At 34.8% G+C, this 26,294-nt stretch overlaps 1 protein-coding gene across 2 annotated transcripts in view; it reads left to right on the forward strand.

Annotated features, from left to right (window-relative positions):
* LOC109845500 (histone acetyltransferase HAC1-like) overlaps positions 1-24,319 on the forward strand; it is a 26,380-nt gene extending 2,061 nt beyond the window's left edge. Inside the window, exons 3-17 of one of the 2 annotated variants that reach the window (XM_020414752.1) lie at positions 1,628-1,736; positions 1,944-2,238; positions 2,324-2,638; positions 2,734-4,310; positions 8,657-8,971; positions 9,056-9,334; positions 10,819-10,947; positions 11,636-11,836; positions 11,995-12,140; positions 12,255-12,546; positions 20,488-20,627; positions 22,010-22,088; positions 22,158-22,553; positions 23,582-23,796; positions 23,885-24,319. In XM_020414752.1, coding sequence (XP_020270341.1) covers positions 1,628-1,736; positions 1,944-2,238; positions 2,324-2,638; positions 2,734-4,310; positions 8,657-8,971; positions 9,056-9,334; positions 10,819-10,947; positions 11,636-11,836; positions 11,995-12,140; positions 12,255-12,546; positions 20,488-20,627; positions 22,010-22,088; positions 22,158-22,553; positions 23,582-23,796; positions 23,885-24,035 — 4,639 coding nt within the window. In that variant the 3' untranslated portion in view covers positions 24,036-24,319. The remainder of the gene's footprint in view (positions 1-1,627; positions 1,737-1,943; positions 2,239-2,323; positions 2,639-2,733; positions 4,311-8,656; positions 8,972-9,055; positions 9,335-10,818; positions 10,948-11,635; positions 11,837-11,994; positions 12,141-12,254; positions 12,547-20,487; positions 20,628-22,009; positions 22,089-22,157; positions 22,554-23,581; positions 23,797-23,884) is intronic. The other variant, XM_020414753.1, reaches the window with a different exon arrangement.

Genomic DNA, 26,294 nt, shown 5'->3' on the forward strand with positions numbered 1-26,294 from the left:
TGTCATAATTGTGATTCACGTGTCTCTAACTTGAACCTACCACTTTCTCAAACTTAATTCTTTCGATTCCTCTCTCTATCAAGTTGAATGCATTTATAGACTGTGTTATCTGGGTACTTCTAATATGAAGTCATACCTGTACCCAACACGTACCCGTACTCGTACGCAAACTCCTTGGACACTCCTTGCATATATGCATATATTTATTCGGGCATGTACTCAATCATATAATACATGTTTTAATATAAAACACATTTCATAGATTTTTTGGATATATATCCTACACTTCACCTGCACTTCTTGAAACTTGTTGGACAAAGGTCCGGTTTCAAATTATGATTTTGAAGGGTCGCTTGGATGTCTTGTTCAAGAACTAGTGATTTTCCAATTTATAGTTCACATAATAAAAGAAGCATTAAAATGTTATAGGAATTTAAATTTTCATCATTATCCTCATACAAATTATTAATTCCAATATATAATGTGTATATAAATATTTATATACCCGTGCCTCTATGCCATACCTTTTACAAATTTGCCGTGTCCCGGTAACCCATACCCGTACCTATGCAACATAATTTATAGATTATTATTTCGAAGAACTGAACAACTATTTTAATATTGATATAGACTCGTTTTCTCGTGTGGCATGCCTTGAACCAAGTAACTCGCTATTTTAATAGTCGTAATATAGAATCATTTTGGCATGCCTTGAACCAAGTAACTCATTTTCTTTGTTCGATAAGGGAAAATTGATTCAACTGGTCTAAAATAGATTGCATGGAACTTATCAACTTCAGAACTACATCCCTTATGTTGCTAATCAACATGATTTTTCTAAAATGGACTAGTCGACTTATTAAGAAGTTGAAAACTTGCTAAAAATTGGAAAACTTTCTAATTAAGAAGTTGGCAAGCATAATATTATTTTAAACACTGTATTCTAAAATTTAAATATGATTTAAAAGACTTATTGTTTAATGATTTTTAAATGTTTATCTATCCTAATTCCTATCATGCAATAAAATATTACATGTTGTCATGTTTAATGAATTTTTTGGACCCCACTTCCTTACCTTTCTGGCTCCGCCGCTGATCTTGGTCAATTTCTTCCTCTCATTCCACGATTCATTTATTCATATATTATTTAGGTATTTGTTGACTGCCAGTATTTTGCAGTTTTACTAAAAATTACACTGTGCATTCTGCTTTTAACCTTTTGTCTACTCATTCTAAATCCTTTGGATTTGAGAGCTTGTTTTCTTTATTTTGGAAGTTATCCCTTCTTTAATCTAATCGACTAATAATGTATGAACACTTTAAAGAAATGTAAAATATTTAGGCTTTTAGTAGAATATTCAGACAAAAGGAGGACCTTAGTTAAATTATTCTAGGAGAAGTTTCTGTTTTCACTGAACTCTTACTTTATTAGATTTTAAATATTTCTAAGTATTTCAAGACATCTATGTGCGAAACAAGGCCTACATAAAATGAGGCGTTTTCACAATTTCCCCAGAACAAGCCTGAAACAAACTTTTAGATTTTGCAATAAAATTCCTCTACTTGAACTTCTTTTATGATTCAAATTGCTAACATGCTATATTCATTTGTCAAAACTTCTTGGCAGTATGCAACTTTTAAGCGAGCAACCAGCATTAATTGAATGGAACCATGAAAAGATTGAAAGGCTTGCCAGATACATGGATGACATACTCCTTAGAAGAGCACCATCACAGGTAGCTTGCAGACTTTTGCAAATCTACATCGGCCACATCTCACTATTTTTTCAATAGAACAAGTTGTATTACTAGTTATATAAACTCCTGAGAATAATTAAACAAACATGAACACAGTTATAACCAACACCAAGTTCAGAAAATACTAAGTGGCGCTGTATAAATTCATGGAGTATTTGAAACCTCACAGTTTCTTTCTACAACCAGGTGCACTATATGAACATAGAGACACTGGGGAGCAGATTGAAGGATCTGCTCAATTACCACAAGAACGTTACTATCACCAAAAAATTGGCTAATGATGTATCCTTTTCATCAAATGGCGCTACAGAACAAAGTTGTGAAATTCCACATGATATGGAACTGCTCTCTTCAGATACTTCTTACCAGAATTCAAGTTCCAGCAGTGATTGTGCTACTGCATCATCGGCCAGTGTTAGGACTTCCATAGACAACAACTCAGCTTCGAGTTCATTGCTTGGTGTCCCAACCGCTTCTCGTCGTTAGTTCAAGCACAAAAATTGGTCACTGATTCATTTTTTTCAGACATTTGCTTGCTCTGATATCATACACTGATGTTTTTGCAGGCTATCTCCCTAACAGCCACCACCGTGTAGTGGCAAAGACATCTATTTCTACTGATGGAAATGCTATGCACGGTTCAGAAACTAGTCTCGAAGCTTTGTCTGATGTATCAGAAAATTGTCATGATGATGGGTTCTCAACAATGTTTCCATCCAGCAAGCAAGTTGATTTTTCGAATGGCCATTTCTTGAATGATGTTGGTGACAACAGTCAGTCTTCCATATCTCAGACGCCTTCTGGACTATCTCATGATGGTACACCATCATTTGCCAGCAACACTGATCAGACAATTGATAGATCATCTCTATCTGAAAAATGTATGGACATTTTACCATTTCTTGAGAAATTTTATTCAGATCCTTCGTCTTAATTTTTGATATGGTAATTAAATTATAAAAACTCTGCTTGGCAGGTGATAATCTTTTTATGCCTGGTTGTAATTTTAATTCATCATTTGGTTTGACTAGTTTTGGAAATATGCATCAGTCAGACAATCATTCTTATTTGAGATTGACATCAGTAAATGCTCCATCAATATGTTCAAAAAATGAACAATTTCCGCAGTGTATGAGGCAGAAGCAGCTTCATGCATCTTCCCAGCAGCCTGATCTGCAGTATAATCAACCAGATCACCTTCAGCACCGGCAAAAGGGGATATCCTATCAGCGGCAACAGTTTACGAGTAATAGAAGCATTTTAAATGGGTTCAGTAGAGCTAAGGGTTGTGTTGTCCAAAACCAGTCATATAATCAGTCTGGCGAACAGTATTTACAGCAACATCCTTTATCATTGGGAAGTAGAAATTCAGGGGAAAACTTGTCCCAAAAAGTTTCAAATGACTATGATGAAGTCCCAAAAAAGTCCCTGACAGTGCATTGTATTCCTCAGCAATTTTCTCCATCCGCAGAAGAATCCAAACCCGATCTGAGCTTTTGTTCTCTGAGTGGCACAGCTGCTGCTGGATTGGGAATGCCAAGGCGGAAGTTGAAATATGATATGCTCCGTTCCATCCGTCTGCTTTATCACCATGCACTGCATTGTGCAGATCGTGAAAGGAGATGTGAGCATTGTTATTGCATGAACATGAAGCTGCTTCTTGACCACATCTCCAATTGTAATGACAATTGTAGCCAAAAAGACTGTTTCAAGTACAAAAAACTATTAACTCACTTCCAAGAATGCTGTTCAAGTACTTGTGGTATTTGCCTCCCTGATAAAATGAGTCTGGAAAATGGTCTGCATGGAACACTTATTTTTGATACAGCTGAATCTATGGCTTCTTCTCTCACTGTCAATACCATGGAGCATGAAAAACCTCCTCCTAAGCGCACTAAAACCGAGGAACATTTTCTTGTTCATAAGAGTCTGAATGAAACTTCTAGTGTATCACTACCTGTTGAAACGTGTACCATAGAATGCCAAGAACTGAGCCGGTCAGTAAATAATGCACCTGAAAGCATGGAACTAGATACAGGGCTATCTTCAAGCTCGTCGCAGGAAAGTCATCCAGAATGCTGTATAGTTAAAATTGGGGATCCAATTGAATCAAAGCTTGATCTTGTTTCCTCCACAAATTCAGAAGTGACTGATGCTCAACCTGACAAAGAAAATGTGCAGGTTTCAGTGGAAGCAGATAAGGTCAAAGTGAAACAGGAGGGTGCATGCATGAATACTAGCTCATTACAGGAAAGTCATCAAGAATGTTGTATGGTCAAAATTGAGAATCCATTTTCAGATGTAAAAATACATCTCGTTCCCTCAACCACTTTAGAAGTGACAGATGTTCAACCTGAGAGTAAACATATGCAGGTTTCAGCAAAAGCAGATAAGGTCAAACTGGAGGATAGATTTATGAATACTGCGACATCTCACCTCTGTATGATGGAGAGAAAGCCACGAAAGCTAAAGATGGGCGTTTCTTTGATTGATTCATTCACTACAGAGAACGTTAGGGAGCATATCAATAGTCTCAGGCAGTCAGTAGGTCAGGTTAGTATTATCCTTGAAGCAAGGGTGAATAATCTCTGTTTAATAATATTTTATGATGACAACATTTACTGTCTAGGAGTGGAATCAGTTGCTTAGATCTTACTGTTGTCTAAGGTAATTTTTTAATGCTCAAGAGTCGAGAGTTTAGTCCTTTGATGCATTTACTACAGAGAATTCTCTATGCTTTATATTCTACTTTTGGCACAATATCTGATGACGCCATCTTCATGTTCATCCACTTTCAAGAAAAAGAACTATCAATTACTGCCATGAATTTTAGTGCGGATGATTCATATTTCACAGAGACAAGTTATTTAACTCAAGTAACTCGCATTACTGTATCATCGTGCATTTTTTTACTTGTATAATTTTACATGGCTAGATGTATAGTGACCTGAAATTGTTTAACGGCATCGTTTTTGCTAGAAGTCTCTTGTTTATTTGCTATTTTGTTTTAAAAATGAGAAAAGATTCATTCAACTCGTCCTCCCATGCCATGTTGTAAAAATTTAACCATCCACCAAATTGGAAAGGTTGGCGGTGCACCATCAAAACATGTGAGCTGTTGAAATATAAGAGGCAAGTTACAAAAATGACGAGTTTCTTTTTGGTTTGTTGTCGATGTTCATCTGCGTGTTATTGCTATATTGAAAATTTGATGTCATTTACAAGTTATCGTTATTTGAGTAGAAAATAGGTTGCATACTCATAGAAAAATTCCATTACTAGTTTTTCAAATAATTCACAAACTTTATCTATTTTTACAAATATTCACATCTTTTGAACTATTTCAGTTTCAGACAGATGCATACACACACAAATCCATATGCCCACAGGTGTCTGCATAATCCAACGATTGTGCATGACGTGCTGACCAAGCTCACACATCGTGAATATGTGTTTTACAACATTTCTTTTTGCACACGCTGTGCCAGTTGTGATGCTAATGTCCAACACATTATCTCACATTTTGAAGTAGACTACAAATTCCGTTCTAATTCATCAGAAAGTAAGATGGCAAAAGTAGTACGATCAGACATGCAGCAGAGCTAGTATATTCTTGTTCAGCCCATCGATGCATTAATCAAATGGCAAGTTGAGAGTTGATTGCCTCCTGGAGATACAAAAGATTTTACATCCCACAATTTATGGGTCTGGGGATAGGATATTTTAAATCTATGTGCTTGTGCATATTCACAGACAAACAAATGCTCATGCAAGTGCACCCACGCGCTTGTCTCTACTACTACTTAGAGCCAATTTGTTTGCACGGAAGTAGCTATCAAGTAGCTGAAGTAAATAAAACAAATGCTATTTCGGAACAAAAAATATTGTTTGTTTCTCAGGAAAAAACACTTTCCTTACTTAATTGCTGATGTGGAGGCTAGGTGGCATCACTACTTCTTGGAATTTTTCCATCCCTCACGGATCAGAAGTGCTATGGAAGTAGGTTATATTCTCTTGGGGCCCACATAAAGATTGGACACGTGAAATCCGTTTTTATTCTTAGAAGTGAATGAGAATTGCTAACCTCTCTCCTGATAGTATCACCGCCCCCTTTCTAAAAAACTCCATAGCGCTCGTGGCAAACCCGTTCTCCTCACCTTTTTATATCAGCTTGATGAAAAGTTTTTATCATCTGTACAAGACAAATATTAATGTCCATCTTTGAATTTCTCCCTTCTTTAGGCAGTAGACGTCAGATCTCCAAGGTGATTGAGTATCTTGACATCAATCCTTAAAGAAGACACTTGATTCAGTCCCAATTGAATCCTCTTTTGCTAGTAGCAGTAATTTGTTCCTGAACTGCATAAGATTTTTGTTCTGGTCCAAAGTTATTAATTACCTCGTACCCCATGGAAGTCTATAGCCATACAAAATTTTCAAGGAGCAATTATCAAATTTATATTTATATGCAAATCATTGCCCATTCTGTTTAAATTTTAATAATTGAAAAGACATCTCTTTAGAATTATTCATATTTCAAAGAAAATAGTTAAAGGTGATAAAGGGAGGTGATCTTATTATGGCGTATATATCACTACCTCTTCTACTTCAATGAAACTCTAAACAAAAAATAATCATGGAAGTAAGAAGTATTAGTTACTTCCTATGATTTTTTCAATTGCTATCCAAACAAAACAAGTGAATGAAGAAGAACTATTTCCACTACTTCTAAAAGTATGTGAAACAAACAAAAAAAAGTATTATTTCCGTTACTTCCTACTGCATTAGTGTAGAGGTTATTTCTTTAACTCATTTCTTATTTTCAATACTTCTTTTCATCCAAATGGACCCTTGGTACTTTACACTGAGCTTATTCTACTTGGAGCAATTACTGTGTAGTGGTTTCAACAAAAAACATCTCTTTGTTAGAATTAATGTAAAACTATCTCAATCCTCATCATAACTCTAAAGTTTTGATGTAATGGTTAGAGGAACTTGATTTAAGATGGTATTAGAGAAACTCAGGTTCAAATTCAGGTTTTAGCCCATAAAAAGGGCGCTCAACCTACGTGGGCATGTTACAATTAATATAAAACTATAATCCTTAACCCTCACTAGAACTTTGGAGTTTTAGTGTAATGGTTAGAGAGAATTAATTTAAAATGGTATCAGAGTAACCCATGTTTAAATCTCACCGGTCATAAATTTAAAGCGGGTTTTCTAAAATATTAACACTGCTGTATGAGTCTGGGTTTCGACCACCCATAGAAAACAGCACTCAACCTACGGGTGCATGTTAGGATTAATATAAAGCTATAATCCTTTATTCTTATCATAGCTTCAGAGTTTTGGTGTAATGGTCAGAGAGATTTAATCTAAGACGGTATCAGAGCCAAGGTTTTAAATATCGGATGTCGGGTTCATGTCGGACGGCCGAAATCCATGTCGGATAGCGGAAATCGGGGATATATCGGGGGACATGGACTAAATATCGGATTGCGATATCGGGTAGTACATATATGTATAATACCACGTCCTAAATGTAATCTAAGCATTTCTAAATTCAATATAAGCATACTTTGATTCTCGATTGCATCCTAAAACAATTTTGGTCTTTGATATGCTAAACGGTCTTCGATATGAAACTAATCATCCGATTTAACAAAGAGAAGTGCCCAAGTCCTGAAACTTCAACCACCAAGCCAACCTGAGACAGTTTTGTAATTTGACTGTTAAGAAAAAATAGCTTTAAACCGATATAATAGCATATCGGCCGATTTTTCAAACCTGAAAAATCGGCCGATATGGCCGATATTGCGCCGATTTATCCGATATTCTCCCCAAAAACGACATCCGACTTAAGAAAGCCCGACTTGTGTCGCTGGCACCTTCAACCCGACATGTCGGCCGACATGTCCGACATGTCGGCCGACATTTAAAACACTGATCAGAGCAACCCATGTTTGAATCCCACTTACCACGAATTTAAAGCAGATTTTCAAAAAAATTGACACTGTTCCGTGAGTTCAGGTTTCGACCACCCATGGAAAATGACACTTAACTTGCAGAGACATGTTAGAATTAAATAAAACTATAATTCTCTATCCTCACCATTACTTCTAAGTTTTAGTATGATGGTAAGAGGGACTTAATTTAAAATGATATCAGAGCAATCCAGGTTCATATTTGACTGACCACAAATTTATAGCGGATTTTCTAAAAAAATTGACACCGCTATGTGAATCTAGGTTTCAGCACATAAAAAGCGCGCTCAACCTATGGGCGCATGTTAGAATATAAATATGTAAACCTTAATTTTCACCACAACTTCAGAGTTTTGGTGTAATGGTTAGAGGGATTTAATTTAAGGTGATATTAAAGCAACCTAGGTTCGAATTCTATAGGCCATGAATTTAATGCAGATTTTTAAAAAAAAATTCATGTTTCAGCCCGTTAAAAGGGCGCTTGACCTATGGGGGCATATTAGAATATAAAAATATAATCATCAAACCTTATCATAACTTCAGAGGTTTGGTTCGGTTTAATGGTTAGAGGACTTAATTTAAGGCTCTTGTCAGACCAAATTCACATTTGAAATAATCCGTAAAATAATTCGATCAGAACTCTAATCTTCATATGCAGTGGATTCTTTCGTCTGTCTTGATATGTATACTTCTGTGCCAAGTCACTTGAGTGATATAGTCTTTATTGAACCAGAATTCTTTCATTTTTGTTCTGTAAGACTTTTTGTTATATATTAATTTTTTGAATTCTGCGTATACTTTTTCTTTAGTTTAGTAGGCAACACCCCTTTACATCTGATTTAAGACAGAGTTACATATGCCTTACTTGCATAGCCCTTTTGCTTAAAATATACTCATCTTTTCGATTCTTTTCAGAGTGAAAAAAAGACAGAAGAAAACCAAGGGCTGGGACTTGCAGCAGATATGAATACCTGCAGTTTGTGTGGGATGAAAGATCTTCGTTTTGAACCACCTTCTCGATATTGTGCACAATGTTATAAAAAGATCAACCACAAGGGAGTTTGTTATTCCATTAAAAGTGTTGTAGATGAAAGTGATCTGCAGGTCCTTTTCTGCCGTGAGTGCTTTCAGGAACCCGGTGAAAATCTTAAGTTTGGTAGTACATCATATTTGAAAGCAAATCTAGTGAGGACAAAGAACTATGTTGAAGCTGATGATGTAGATGAATCAGTGAGGCCCTAAAACATCTCCCAATAATTTTCTTTTCATAGTTTTGTTTCAATTATTTATTTACTGTATTTATTTTCTGTTTAGTGGGTCCATTGTGATAAATGCGAGGGCTGGCAGCACCAAATATGTACTCTTTTTAATTCAGTAAGGAATGAGGCAGTGCAAGCTGATCATACTTGCCCTAGTTGCATCTTAAAAGAGATAGAGAGTGGGGAACATAAGCCATTATATCGGAGTACGATTCTTGGGGCAAAAGACTTGCCATCAACTTTGCTGAGTGATCACATAGAGAAATGGGTTTATAAACGTCTGGAAGAAGAGAGACAGCAAAGAGCAAGTTCTTTGGGGAAGAGTTTTTCTGAGGTAAAATTTAAATAGAACTTTTTTGCTTATTCACGAATAATCTTTGCTTGATATTTGGTGCAGATTAGCACAAATAAAAACTTGGTTTGCTGGTCTTGTTTTGTTACATGATCATGATCTTATGATCTAGTTAGGTAACTTTTTACAGGGATTGAGGAGAATGAATGCATACATAACTGAGAATGCGAATGGAAATAGTGAATAATTACGACTATTACCTCTTCTCCATTCCTCTATAGTTGAACCTGTCAGATAGTAATGAATTCTGCTGAAACACCTCAGTGCTGTGCTCATACTCATCCTTGGTAATTTTTTAATTAATAAAAATTGAGTGAAGTATATTTTAGGACCTGGGTTTTAACTTTTGATATAAACTAATCGGGGATTTGTCTAAGAGCATGTTTGGGAACTTTGGATTATAATCCAAATTTATAAACCACTTGGATTATAATCCCCAAATGGACTGTAATTCACAAATGGATTATAATCCAAGTGGATTGTATCTAGAGTGTTTGGTAAATTTAGCGGATTATAATCCATCTTCAGTATTAGAGTGTTTGACAATGGGTGGATTATAATCCATCTTTGTTGTCAAAATGACCAAGAAGGACATGAGGTTGGTGGTGAGTTAGTAAATGAGACCTTGAATTTTGTGGGATATAATTGTCTTTAACTTGGTCAAACCTCATGGCTTATAATGCACAAAAAAAAAAGCTAGGATACTGGAGCTTATTTTTTGGTGGATCATAAACCAGAATAAACCACTTGCTAAACATCTCAAAGTGGCTTATAAGCCACAAAAGTGGAGCCACAAAAGTGGAGCCACAAAAGTGGCTTATAAGTCACCTTAACCATTTTCAAAACATGATCAAAGCAGTTTCTAAGTTGTCACTGAATTCCGCTAGGTTTCAGCGTTAACCATACAAAATCTTGCTGCAAGTTTTAGTTGATATTCATACTTTAGCTGCATCTTTTCAAGCTACAATTAAGAGTTGATTTATGATTGCATACAACTTGGTGACGTTTTAATGAGAAGTGGAATAAATTGCTGGTTTTAATGCATTGCCTCTCATGATGTGCACATTGCAGGCTTCGGCTGCCATTGCACTTGATCATGTAGTTCCGGTGAGGGGTGGATATGCTAGAAGTACTGTAGTGTTGAACAGACTATTAGAACATCAGTAAAATGTGTCACATCAAAAGCAATAGTAAGCTTAATAAAAAGTTAGGAATTTAATTTACTTAAGTTTAGAATAAACATATAACCTTTTTCATGATTACTGTTTCTTTGTGGGTCTTGTTTATATTCATGCACATAGTTTGTCACGATGAATACGTTATCTATATGTTAAGACTGCATCTTTTTTTGTCTCTTGAGATGTCGGCAATTTAAAAGATCATTTTTATGCCTTGCTTCTGTAGAAACATTATGTTCCCACGGTTAAGCCTTGTGGCTGATACTTGATTCTTCTTTGTGGCTTCAGGTTCCAGGAGCTGAAGGCCTTGTTGTAAGAGTTGTATCATCAGTTGTCAAGAAACTGGAAGTAAAACAAGTTTTTCGAGATATTTTTCAGGAAGAGATATACCCTACAGAATTTCCTTACAAATCGAAGGTGGAAATCGGAGAAAACTTTCTTATTGTGTTTTTATTTTTTATTTTGTAATTGACATAAGATATGGCACTTATGCAATAATTAGAAACACTATAAGTTTTGAAGTTCAGAAACCAATAATAGGCAAATAATACTAAATTAATGCTCATGCTGTAAATATTTATTTCACATTCATGGTTTTGACATTTGAAATCCAAATGATTATTACTGGAGGAATTTATCACAAAAAGATGGGTGATGATTACTCTTCTAAAGGAGCCACATTATGCTCACTTTTTATGCAGGTTCTTTTGGAGAATCTTCCTAAGATCCTAAAATTTGTTAAGTAAATTTCGTCTGAACAATCGTAAGAAATGGATTGAAAGAGGGGAGAAGGGTGGGAGCCAAAAGAGTAGGTTAGAGATATCAAAACTAGGTGTACGTGGTCTGTTTTGCTAGCAATCTGGTACTTGGTATTTTCTTGTACTAAGGACCTGATGAATCAACCACCTTTCACAGTGTTGGTGATCAAGTATTTGTTCATGTCAACTGCAGTAAACTTTTTTGGCCCAAAGTCTTAGCGACATTAATAAACAAGCATAAATGTGACAAATACACCAATAAGTGGATACATGTCTTCGAATCTTCAACCATAAGCTTGAACAATGCAACTATACTAAATTTGATCATGCCACATTGATTTTTGCAGGCCATACTCTTGTTTCAAAACATTGATGGTGCAGATGTTTGCCTCTTTGGGATGTATGTACAAGAATATGGTTCAGGATGTGCAGACCCAAACAGAAGACGTGTTTGTATTTCATATCTTGATTCTGTCAAATATTTCAGACCTAAGGTAGCAGCTGTGACTGGAGAAGCTCTCCGCACCTTTGTTTATCATGAGATTTTGGTATGGGAAACTTCTAAACTTTAATCTTTGTTACACATTTTTCATCTATTTGATTCATGTAATACTCTCTTTCTTTTGCTGATCTCTATGATCCTCACTCCAACTCACCTTTTTAGAGTAGAGACAAAACACTAACTACTAGTTGCATATCCTTGTAGATAGGATACCTTGATTATTGTAAGAAGCGAGGTTTCACCAGTTGCCATGTATGGGCGTGCCCACCTCTGAAGCGAGATGATGATTATATTCTATATTGCCACCCTAAGATACAGAAGATGCCAAAGCCAGAGAAGCTACGTGAATGGCAAGTCCTACTCATCTGCAGCCTAGCTCACAAGTGTATATCTGCAGTCTAACTTACAACCATATGCCCTTTCCTAATCTAACATCATGATATTATTTTTATTATCTATACCAGGTACCAGTCAGTAGTTCGGAAAGCTGCTAAAGAAGGCATTGTTGCTGAGCACACTAACTTATACGATGAATTTTTTGTAAAAACTGGCGAATGCAAGGCTAAGATAACTGCAGCGCGTTTGCCATATTTTGATAGTGATTACTGGCCAGGAGCAGCAGAATTTTTCCTACAAAGTGAGAATAGTAGTAAGCCTCAGAAGAAAGGAAGAAAGGCTGTAACTGATAGAGTTCTAAGGGCTTTTAGACGGGATTCTTTAATAGAAAATCCGAAAGATATTCTGCTCATGTACCAGGTAAATATTTTTGCCAAATCGTTCGCTTTTTTCTTTTGATATCTCTATATATTGTTCTTCTGGTTTTGGCTTCGGGTCTTTCACCATTTACGTTAGGTAATTCATTCAGAAATCAGCTTTACTGTAGAATTGCGTTACTTTCCAGCTAGGTAATACGGGCACTACAAAAGAGGCCACGAATCCATGCCCGATACGTGTTGGGCACAGATTCGCAGCAGACAGGTTGCGGGTATGGTAAGAAACTGAAATAACCCGTATTCCTATACCAAATAACCCAAAACTTAAGTTCATAGCTTATTGGGTTCAAAAACAAAAGTTGTTTGAACCCTACAACCCAAACCCATCACCTAAATATTTTTTTAAAACCCTATCCTTTCCCTATTTATTCTCCGTTCTCTCCTCATCATCTTCGAACCCAGAAATGAACGTTTTCCTCCGTTCCGAACAACGCTTGACACCGATAGACTACCTTGAATAGGGCTTCATTGGAGGTCAGCGAGATCCGGAGGAGTGTTTTGAGGAGATAATTATCAAGAAATAGTGAGTAATTTTTAATTTTTTTTAACTTTTAGAGTTTTTAAGGGTTTTCAAAATCGATATCTTATTTGTAATCGAGTTAGGATCCTTGTTATATAGTATCCAAATGATCATGTTTTGAACAATTTATTGATTGTATTTCTAAGGTTCATTTCTTTGTCAATTTCATAAAAAAACTTGCAATTGTATTTCAATTTTCTATTAAAGTTGCATTTTAAGTATTCTGTTTATTTACGTCCAGTTTTCTGTTAACTGAATTTTAAAGCAGTGATTTTTATATCAAATTTACTAAGTTGCATGGAAATGGGTACGGGTATTATTGCCGGTGCGGGTACGAGACACGGTAAAACTATAAAATGTAGGGTACTGGGACACGTCTATATATATATATATGTATATGTATATATATATGTCTACATACATATATATATATATATATATATATATACACACACACACACACACACACACACACACACACACACACACACATATGTACGTATACACACACACACACACACACACACACACACACACACACACACACACACACACACACACACACACACACACACACACACACACACACACACACACACACACACACACACACACACACACACACACACACACACACACACACACACACACACACACACACACACACACACACACACACACACACACACACACACACACACACACACACACACACACACACACACACACACACACACACACACATATATATATATATATATATATACACACACACACACACACACACACACACACACACACACACACACATATGTACGTATACACATATACTATATGTACGTATACACATATACGTACACGCGTACGTGCGCATGCACGTGTACACACGTACGTATACGTGTACATGTATATGTATATCTATACATATACATATACATATATCTAGAATTAATAATGTACATAAGATCATTTTTTCCGCTTCATATGTCATTAGAATTAAAATTCTGATCATATTTTTAAGTTTCTTTTATCGTATTAATTATCATAAATTGGAAACTACTCATTTTTTTAATTAGATATCCAAACGACCCTTTAACTATATAGTTTTGAACCTGGGTATGGACTGAAACGAACGTGACCCATATCTAGCTAGTTTCAAGAAATGGATGTGAAGTGTAAGCTATACATCCAAGAAGTATTTGACAAATGTTTTAAATTAACACATATATCGTATAATTAAGTACATGTTGTAATAAATGCATGCATATATTCAATAAGTGTCCATGAAGTTTGGGTATGGGAAATTGCCGTGTACGTGTCTAGTACAGGAACGACTTCCTTATAGAAGTACCCGAGCAACATAGCAATTTTAAGTTAAAGCTGCAAATTTTGATTCCTTATTTGATTGTTTTATTTAGTCTATGTTCTCTCTCTATCAGGGTGCTCGATTTTTTGATATATGATTAATTAGTGGTTGTTTGGTTTATACTTAATAATTATATAGGAAGTTAAATGGAGATGCCAAGTCCTATTGGTGTGGATAGAGATATTTTAAAGTTAGGAGGATGATATTGCTCCTCTTTAGAGATGTGTTTCCAAACTCAAAAAACCACTAGGAGGTGGAGGAAATTGTTTATGGTAATGCAACTATAAACTATCATGGTGCTTGATTTTTTGATATATGATTAATTAGTGGTTGTTTGGTTTATACTTAATAATTATATAGGAAGTTAAATGGAGATGCCAAGTCCTATTGGTGTGGATAGAGATATTTTAAAGTTAGGAGGATGATATTGCTCCTCTTTAGAGATGTGTTTCCAAACTCAAAAAACCACTAGGAGGTGGAGGAAATTGTTTATGGTAATGCAACTATAAACTATCATGGTGCTTGATTTTTTGATATATGATTAATTAGTGGTTGTTTGGTTTATACTTAATAATTATATAGGAAGTTAAATGGAGATGCCAAGTCCTATTGGTGTGGATAGAGATATTTTAAAGTTAGGAGGATGATATTGCTCCTCTTTAGAGATGTGTTTTCAAACTCAAAAAACTGCTAGGAGGTGGAGGAAATTGTTTATGGTAATGCAACTATAAACTATTGTTATGAAATTTTTGAGAGTTACCATTTGAGGGTGAAGGGCCATCTTTTGAGGCTCCTAAATCATGGTATTAAAGCTTGCAAGAGTGTGAAGAAGGAAAATATAGATGAGATGAAGAGAGTGTCGGATCAAGTAGAGGTTAGAATAAATAATAAGAAGGTAAAACATGTTTCATTATCTATATCAACAACAACAGCCACAAGCAAAGTTGTAAGAAGGGAAAGTAATGGTGAATTTACTGTAGGAAAATCTTTTATCCGTGGAGGTCAAGATCATCTACATGGTCTAATTGCAAGAATGTTTTACATGGCCCGTTTGCCATTTCATTTGGCGAGGAATCCTTACTTCATTAAGTCGTATAAGTATTATGCTACAAACAATTCGTTTGGAGGATATGTTCCTCCCGACTTCTCTTGCCTAAGGATAAGTCTCTTGCAAAGATATAATGCACACATCAATTTTTTTGGGAGTCGCTAAAGAACACATGGAAAGAGAATGATGTCTCCATTGCAAGTGATGGTTGGTCCGATTTGTAAAGAAGATCCATCATTAATGTTATTGCAATGAGCAAAGATGGATCGATGTTTTTATATGCCGTCAATGCAGAGGGGAATTCTAAGAATGCAGAGTATATTATGCGAATATTCATTAAAGCTATTGAAGAGGTTGGTCCACAAAATATGGTGCAAGTTGTGATTGATAATGCACCAATTTGTGAGTTTGTAAGGGCATCGTGGAGATGAGATATCTACATATCTTTTGGACTCATTTGTGTGGTTCACACACTTAATCTTGCACTTAAAAATATATGTTCGAATACCGAAAAAATGGAATAGTGTATGAGAAATATGGTTGGATTATCGAAATTAATGGAGATGTTTTGGCGATAAGAAGTTTTATCATGAATCACTCTATGAGATTGGCTATGTTTAATAACCATGTGAGATGCTTGCTAGTGCCAAAATTCATTTTGCTTCGGTAGTTATCGTGCTACGATGCTTTAAGGAAATATGTGTGGTCTTATCAATTTGGTGGTCAAGGCACAATTTGTCAAGCGAAAAGTTTTTTGGTGGGATCATATAGAGTATATCTCATTTACCGAGCCTATATATAATATGTTTAGATCCACCGACACTGACAAATCTCACCTACATTTGGTTTATGACATGTAGGATTCAACGATTGAGAAGGTGAAGAGCTCAATTTATATAAAAAAGAATGTAATAATGGAGGATGAAGAATCATCATTTTCTTGCATTGTATGTTCCATTCTAATTAATTGGTGAAATAAGAGCAACACCTCGTTACATTATTTGGCTCACTCATTAAATCCAACGTGAGTATTTTCTCATTCACTGAACTTTTAATCTTCATTTTTTAATGAATTTATTTAGTTTTCATATTTGGCTCCTTAAAGTGAGTTTTCATATTTGGCTTTTTCAAGTGAGTTTTCATATTTAGTCCATTCAAGCGAGCTTTCATGTTTTTAGGTTTTTTGTGTGCATTGGCTCACCGATGCCCCAAACCGGGTTGCACTAGACAAGGGTCCCAAAATCTCTAATGAAAGATCTAAACGCTTGAAGATATATATTTCCAAATCTTAGGAATGGCGGATGGTTAATATCGAATTTGATAAAAAAATTCGCGTGATAAGATGCATTTTTGGATTGTGAATCTTTGTATGATAGGAGATTAGTGGGACCTAAATTATGGTGGGTCATCCATGCGGCTTATGCTCCAAAATTGCAAGAATTAGCTCTAAAGTTGCTTAATAATCCATGTTGCTCACCTTGTTGTGAGAGATATTGGAGTACTTACAAGTTTATCTATTCCATAACAAGGAACAAAATAAATCCCAAACGAGCAAAAGATTTGGTGTATTTTCATAACAAATCTTTGCGTTCTCTCAAGGAGATCCCACAAATATTCTGAAGGAGAGAATGTGGGATATAGGTGGAGATGACTTCAAAACTTTTAATGATGCCAACATATTAGAGGTTGAGAGGTTGCAAATCTTTCTCTTGATGAGCTGAAGATTGAAGCCGCTATGTTTGACGAGTCAGAGAATTAAGTTAACTTTGTATTTTGTTTTGTTTTGACATCCGTATTTTGCCTATAACTTGTAACATTTTGGGGATATACTTGTAATATTTTGGGAGAATGATGTAACTTTTTGGGATATATTTGCAATTTTTGAGAGTACTCTTTGTGTGCTCAAGATGCCTAATGAATGAAAAATTTAGAGCCAAAGTTGCTTGCATTTTCATAATATATATACATGTATTGTTGATTACATAAGTAAAGGAAATCATGGTATAGATGTAGGAGCATATCCAAGGGGTGGTTGGTGTGAACAGCTGCACCCCTGCAGATATTATTTTTGTAGGTCACATCGAGAGCTTTTCGAAAATATAGTGATTCTGATAATCGAGTCAAAAGTTATGGCCCGTGCAAGTTCAGCTTCTGTGCATGTTTTCAGCCTACTACAAATTGTTTTGACATTGTCTCATTAAAACATTTCTATCCCGAGCTATACATCTCTGAATTGAGTTCTGTTTGTTTCTGTAAATAGATACCTGTAGTTTGGCCCCTAAGAATTTTTTCTAGATCCGCCATTTTGTAGATGTATTTTTTATTACATTAGTTCTTCTATCTCTATTCTTGGTTTCATCTTGTCTTCAAATCTGCAAAAGATTATCACCTATAGCGTGCATATACAATTAGTTCCTTATTTATAATTTACATAGTAAAATAAACATACTAATGTTGTATGTTTATTTTACTATGTAGATTATGTGTGTGTGTATAAGTACAATTTGCTTAAGTGGATGGAGCCTTTTGTCCTCTTAAGTTTTTAACCATTGGATTGGCATGATCCATGATGGACTCAGATCTCATTAAATGACATGACTATTTTATAGTGAGAGAATACAATATGGTAAAAATAAAGAAAGAAACCTATTTTATCTTCCTGTAATAGATTCTCTTCTTCCCCTCTCAGTCTCGTGGAGCAAAAACATAAATTCAGCAAACCGATCATTTTCCTATATTCTTAGTCAATTACTTTCTTTTCATCACATTCATAGGAAAAGAATATGTGTTGCCCTAAAAGAATTTCCATCTTATCCGTTTATATCATAAATGGATCCTTGGAACTTATGAAAATGCTATTGCATAAATTATATTTGTTTATATATGCTGATAAATTGATTTATACATATTTTTTCAAGATGCTCAAATGAGTTACAAAATATTACAAAAATTGAAAGTTATTGTAATTGAAACCATATTAGCCATGGTGTCAGCAAATAAGATACGGGCATGCCAAGCAAGGGAACAAAGATGCCAGGATTTGAGGGACTTAAATAAATTTTTAATAATTTAAATGTAGGGAATTAAGGGAACTTGGATAGATTATTAGTACAATTTTCCTTTATTAATTATATCAAATCTCTTCTGCTAATCCTTCTTCTACCTCTCCTATTCAATATTTTCTCCTCTAAACTTGTTTTCATTTTTGTTATCGCAATTGAAGGTCATGGAAAGAGCTGATGTCAAGAGAGAGCGAGATGTATGGAGAGAGAAGCGAAACGTTGTATTTTAATACTCATATTTTGATTTAAAAAAAAAACAAAGTGCCCTCTGCCAATAAAAGAGTGCCAGATCATTCAATGAGATCTTAATTCATCATGTCAATCTAACGGTTTAAAAGTGAGGAGGACAAAAATCTCTATCGACTTATGCGGATTGTAGCTCAGCTCTCAATCCATGTGTATGTGTAGGAATACCCTTAATTTAAGTGGATAGAAACTCTTGTCCACCAACTTTTTTATCAATTAATTTTACTTTGAGATTTGTGCTAGCATGTGATATGAATCAATGCACACATCTCAAAGATACCCTTCAAGTCTAACATGAATCTCAAAGCGAAGTGAAAGGCTAAAAAATTTGGTGGATAAGAGTTTCTATCCACTTAAGTTTATAAGAGGTTCTCTCTCCCACACACACACATATACACATACACATGCATGCATGCATACACACACACATGCATGCATGTATAGTAGTATAAACGAGGGTTCTATGTCAAAATTTTTGACCGTCTCTTTTGTTGCCCTTTTAGTTTTGATTGATAATTCGCAATTATGTCCATTATCTATATTTAATCTTTAACTAATTACACTACCTCTTATTAACTATGCCTTCTCACTTTCCAAAACACATAATTAATAAATTTATAATAATAATATAATATAAAAGTAAGAATTATACTATTTTCACAAAAAGAAGATACTATTATTTAATAACATGGTATGAATGTAATAATATAAATAGTATAATTAGTTCAATAGTATTACTTATCTTAAAAATTTAACAATTACACTATTAAATAAATAGTAGTTTAATAGTATAAAAGAGAATTATGACTTATTATACTTATCCTAAATTACAATTATATTATTATCATAAATTAAGATATATTATAATATTAAATAATTATTTAATGTGTGATAATTATTTAAAATAAATTATGCTTAAATTATAATAATTATTCAATCAATTATTTATACACAATTTAATTGTACAATTTCATTATTAACCCAAAAGTCTAAAATTACAAGTTAAGAATTTATATTGTCATAAAAATCACTTCACCAATTTTCAATTAAAAAAATTAAAAATATAAAACAATTATAACCACAAAGCACGTGCACTATACTGGTATATATAAAGTAGAGATCCAAAAAGAACCACTCCTATAAGAGTAGAGTGATCTACACCATAAACAAATGAGTTGTACTTCCCATAATCCTCTAATCGTCCGTGATGGTATAGATCACCCTTTTCTATGGAAGTCTTTGATAGAATCCTCACTCTATCCCATGTTTCATATGTCGTCAAAATGAACGTTTTAGAATTTAATCAAGTTATTGATTTTTTCACCCCTTGATACTTGATTCAGATCATATCGAAATCCTTTGAAATTTTATTTCTAAGAAGTTCATGAATAATGTATCACATCTACCAATTTGGATTTTTATTTTCAAACTCCAAATTTCAAAATTGAGTTGATAGTATCAGCATGTTGGATACTATTATCCTAGCTCAACTATATATATGACTAATGTTGTTGAATGGGGAAAAAATTTCACAGCTAGATCAAAGATTTGTGAAGATTGCTTCCGTTTTGCTGTTCGTGCACATAATTTATTCTCAAATCCCAAACAACTTTAGCGCCTCACATATTTGCTTAATCCCAATATTGCTTGTTATTTTTAACGTTTTTTCTTATTGACAACAGCTTGGAAATGAAATCCGCAAAATGAGGGATGATTTTATCATTGCACATCTGTGGCATGTCTGCAAGCATTGCTGTCAGCCTATTTTGTCTCAGAAGCAATGGGTTTGCTGTGTTTGCAAGAACTTTCAGCTTTGTGAGAAGTAAGTAATATTTTTCTTTCTTTCTTAATAGGTGATTTCCCACTTTGTAATGGCATTTGAAAAGTCTCCGCATTTAGGATGTTCTGCAAAAGTTTTAACCCTTTTTTTTTCTCCCTTTCTTCAGTAATTTGTTCTAGTACAATCTTAAACCCATCTTTTGTATAAGATCAATTGTAATCTATTATGAACATGAAAAATATAAGAATTTACAATCCGAAATCTGTTATCGAGCATTGCTGTCATTTAGCTTCTCATTTAACTGAAATGATGCGAAGAATTACACCGGCAGTGTACTTTATTACTGCATAAATATGATAGGGCATGATAATTGTGCAATATGTCTAAAATGACACATCATCCCCCACAATATATCAACAAACACAGTCACACACAATCCCAAGCACAACAGAAAAAGAAAATTAATCGTCTGTCTGATTTGATAATTCCAACAATTTTTTTACTTAAGAAAACAGTTTTATGATACTATCGAAATATCGTGTTCAATTTTGTTCTATAATTCACGAATCCAATCTCTCATTTCAAATCAAAATGTAAACTTTCTCAATTTTAATGCAATACTGTTTAAATATGTAGAAGGTGTCAATATAAATTGTTTTAAGTATTTTCTCTATTACCTCCATATAATTTCCTCAAGAAGCAGTTTTATAACGGAGAAAACTTCCTCTCTACCTCCTACTTATGTCAGCAAGCTCATGCTTCAAGAGGGTGCCATCTTGATAGGTTCCATTTCCCCTAAACTCACAAGACTGTAGAACGGTGAAACTTGCATTTACTGGTCAGTTCGTGTATCATTACTGTATTCTCTATGCGCATTGCCTTGCGGGCTTCATACCCTTCACAATCCGCTTGGTTTTCCTTATAATAACCCATCATTTGCCAATAGATTAGAGCTTTAGGCAGATGCCAAACACAAGGCAATGGGAACTATTACTTTGATGCATTTGAGGGATTTATAGCCAATATTTGTGTGTTTGCTGTATTTTTTCCCGGTCTTGATGTTTGTGTGCGCGTGCGCCTATAAGTCGGAACCACGTTGTGGGTGGGGGTGTAGTGGAATAATATGTGTTCTAGTTGGTGGTGATTCTATGTGATGCAATTTATTGTCCTACTGTGGAATATAATGTTAGCACCTGCATTGAAGTCTTCTCGTTCACTGTAGATGACTTTTGGGTATTTGATTCCTTCCCAAAGTTATTTTTCTTATTCCACTTCTTACAAGGAGTACCTAATGCATGTATAAACTGTATTGTTCCAGTCCCGTGTTCAAGTAATACAGCTGTCTGAGTGTATTTCATTTTGATATCGCATAGTTCAGTTTTGGAATGCATGTTGGTTTACTTGGTTGCTATTTTTTCAAGCAGGTGCTTTCTGTCAGAACAGAGTCTGGAAAAGAGAGAAAGACACCCTAGTGGCACATGCGAAGTCCATTTATTTCACGACGTGAGTACCTAAATATTGCTTGCCTGCTAATGTATCAATGGATTGTTGTCTAAAGATTAATCATGATAGCAGGTTCAGGTGGACAACATTCCAGCTGATACCATTGATGATGATGATGAAACTATACAGAGTGAAATATTTGACACTAGATTGATGTTCTTGAGTCATTGCCAGTACAAACATTACCAATTTGATACACTTCGAAGGGCAAAACATTCAACAATGATGATCCTTTATCATCTGCATAATCCATTTTCTCCTTTGGTATCTACTTGCATTGGTTGTCACAATGATGTAGACACAGCTGAGGGCTGGCATTGCTTGAGCTGCACTGGCTATGATTTATGTGATTCTTGCTATCAAAAAGGCACTTTTCCACATGAGCATGAGTTGGTTCAAGGTGCCAAGATGGGTGATCGTAATTCACAGAGGAGCAATCAAAGCAAGCAAGTAAAATCTTTGCAGGTATTGTCTTAACATTATCCTATCGCATTCAGCTTTATTCTACTTATTTAATTGAAACATCTCCAACCGGGACATCCTCTAATATTAGGTAAAATTTATTGAGTTTCACACCATGACAGATTATATATTAAAATACTAAGAAATCTTCTAGATCTCTGGATCATTTCTATATCATGAAGATCTGGAATGGTCTGAAAAGTTTGTCATCTTGTAGAGGTAGACTTCCAAGGTTTAACATAATTTTATGGAAAAAAATTACCATGTCTTTTTGTGAGTCTTTAATTCCTTGTGTGAGCCATTGTTTGCCTGGAAATTTTTAGCGACTCAAGGGAAAACAGTTTCATTCCTTGCTTGGACATATGTCAAAGTGATGTTCATATTATTGGTAAGCTACTAAGCTGACATTGAATTGTTACCAACATGACTCAAACCACATCATTATCAATTGCATATGTATTCTTCTAGATGCAGGTCTATGTCTGACATTTGTCAGGGCTTCCAAAGTGACACAGTTGATTGTATACAATATTTGAATACCATTTATTGGAATTTAAATTTTGGATTTCCAAACAGAAAATGGAAAACAGAGACACTTGATTGTATACAACATGTGAATACCATATGTTGAATTTAAAATTTGGATTTCCATACAGAAAATCCATACAGTTGGTTGTGATTTATTTACAAAAATCTATTTAGGGATAAATCTCTAGTGACCTCAAAGTGCTTGAAGCATTTATCTTTTGTTGATGTTCATAATTTTCGTAAAATTGAATATTTTTTATCCCATGATACTCGCTTAAGAACATGTCAAAATAATTTGTAATTTTGTTTTTTCCGTTACATCACATCTGAGGATACAGATTTTTAATTTGAAATCCAAAATTTAAATTTGCATGGTTGTGCCTGTAGTATCGGCATCATGGATTCTATGCGTAGTACCCTAGTTCAACTCATTTAAATTTAATAATAAATTACTTTCTCAAGAAAGGGATCCTTAAACCACATCCATTTTGCTCTGTGAACAGGATTTATGTGGTGCTCCTTTGTTACATGCCTCCAAGTGTGGTGACTCTCGCTGCACTTCTCCATATTGCCTCAAGCTCAAAGGTCTCTTCCATCACAGTACAAAATGTAAAACTCGTGCCAATGGAGGTTGTAAATTTTGTATGAAGATTTGGTACATTCTCCACACCCATGCTCGATTTTGCAGGGAACAGGAATGTCATGTGCCTCGATGCAAGTATGCCCCCATTCTTGAGTTGGTAGTATTAATTCCTTCTCTCTTCCTGTTTTCCTTTCATTGATCAAAATTGTACTATTTTTTCCAGGGATTTGAAGGAACACTTCAGGAAGAAGCAATTGATAGTAGATTCTCAGCAACAAATGGAGGATTCTCGGCGGAGAGCTGGAGCAAAGCAGAGAATGAGGGAGAGAATAATGAGGCAGAAGAATTCTGAGGCAATTGAACCTACTGACTAACTATGATTTTCCCTGATGTTTTGCTCTAGGATTGTATTTAACTAGTCGTGTAAATAATTTGGACAAGTGTAAGACATCATTAATTTTCGTGTGGAGTCTGAAAAGATAAAGAGCAAGAGGATGAGAAAGGTAAGAGCCTCAGGGGAAATAAATTGGCTCAGGGCAATTGTATAGGGGTGTTCCTTTAACTAAATTTCATTTATAGCTGTAAATTCTTTGTTGGGGACTAATAAATGGGAGACAGATTGGTATTATCTATTGGCAATAAAAGTTTTGTATGTACATTAGTATGCCATACTTTATGGCTTCGTCCATTAATCTGGTTGTAAGTTAATGTTTTTGCGTTTATTTTTACGTTACACCTTTCTACAAGCTGCTTAATAACAGGATCTTGTAAATTTTACAGGTACATTATCTCCATTGTTTATATTCCATGTGAAAGTGTTTCTTCACGAGCTGGTTCAATTTTCGAATATTGATTATATTTATTTGAATCAATCGTATGAATCTGAATTATAGTCTTCTATGTGAGGTATATTAGATTCCCTTGAAAGTGTGGGGCATTTATTGTCTTTTGCTTGGGGAGAACAAGTAAGATGTCCATAACATATGCTAGGAAAATAACATATTGTACGTATACGGTCACAGAATCTCAGAACTGAAAAGAATATTGCATGCCATTGTCTCTCTGTGTGGGTGTGGATTTTTTTCTTTTTTTTTTTTTTTTGTGGGGGGGCACAAGATAACAGTAAATCAATACAACCGCAACATCTTATTTTGGGTGGGTGGGGATTTTTTTTTTTTTTTTTTTTTTTTTGTGGGGGGGCACAAGATAACAGTAAATCAATACAACCGCAACATCTTATTTGCTATAGTTGTACTTATTCATGAATCAAACATCCCCTTAGTGCTTTATCCAACCCCAAACCCCCAAACTTTGAAAATGAAGAAAAAAATGCGCATACGCTCACACAAGGAAAAAAAAAACAGAAAAAAATAATAAATAAATAAAATCCTCTTAAGTGCCTCTGACGACAGAACAATCAAGTAGTATGCATCTCTTAGATGTAACTGAGAGTACATTAGTACAGCTGGAAACTTGTTAATTTATAGGCCATATGGGCACAGGTTGGCTCATAGTTCAATCTATTCTCAAACTTAGCTTTCTAGTTTACTTTCCTTTTTTTTCCCGGTAGGCTGCTTTGCAGGTTACTTTCTAATGTGTGGATAATTTAGAATATGATTTTTTTTAATGCAGCCATTGAAAATCTTATATGCGATGATATTTGCTAGAATGAGATGCATACCATATAGCTGAATTATTTCAGATATCTTTCTTCAACCCCTTCAAATTACCTTTTTCCCTTCAAATTTATAGAATATTTTAAGCCTATCATATTGTCAGGGGCTTTCTCTATGAATATTCATACACCTTTGGAAGTGATTGGTAAGTTTCGAGCCTGAAATTTGATACTAAACAATAATTAATTCTTGAGCTCATAAATTGTTTACTAAGAACATAATTTAGAGCTAGAAAGTTATGGATTAGAAGGTATTTTATATTATCAGTAGTTGTAAATAAGCTATCTGAACTAAGATCAAAATGGCGAGATAACAACACGTTAGGGAGTAACAAGGTAACAAGTTAAGTTACAGTTGAGGATACAAGTTCGAAAGTGTCAGCAAATAATGAGTAGAAATCTTATCATAGCAATCAGTTCTGCAAATAATGAGTAGAAATCTTATCATAGCAATCAGTTGTTAATTCGTATACTATCAAGGTTAGCTCCATTGTTACTTTTTAGCTTTTGAAATCCTACATTTAAATTTTTTTACATGAATCTTATTGCAAATCTCTGGTCAAGAAACTATAAATAAGAGGGTTAGTTTCCTAAAAGCTTTTTCTCCACGTCAGATTTTTAGCCCTCCACGTCAGCGTTTTTGTTTCCGTCCATTTCTTTGTGCCGCTTTGGTTCGCTCGAATGGAAGAGGGAAAACTTTGCTGAAATCGCCGCCAACTAAGATTTTTTTTCCCTCTCCGATTTCCTTCCCCAACCAAGTGAAATTGATGAAAACTCTGCCACGTCAGATTTTTTTCCTTCTCTGCTTTGTTAACAAAAGTTTTCCTTTTTTTTTCCTATGCGAACCAAACACAAGAAAAATAAACACATTGGTTTCCCACCATTTTTTATGTGCGAACCAAAGCAAAACAATCTATTTCTTGGAAAAGTTTGGAATTTTATGTGCGAACCAAAGCAA

The sequence above is a fragment of the Asparagus officinalis genome, chromosome 6 (genome assembly GCF_001876935.1).
Source record: "Asparagus officinalis chromosome 6, Aspof.V1, whole genome shotgun sequence".
NCBI classification, from domain to species: Eukaryota; Viridiplantae; Streptophyta; class Magnoliopsida; order Asparagales; family Asparagaceae; genus Asparagus; species Asparagus officinalis.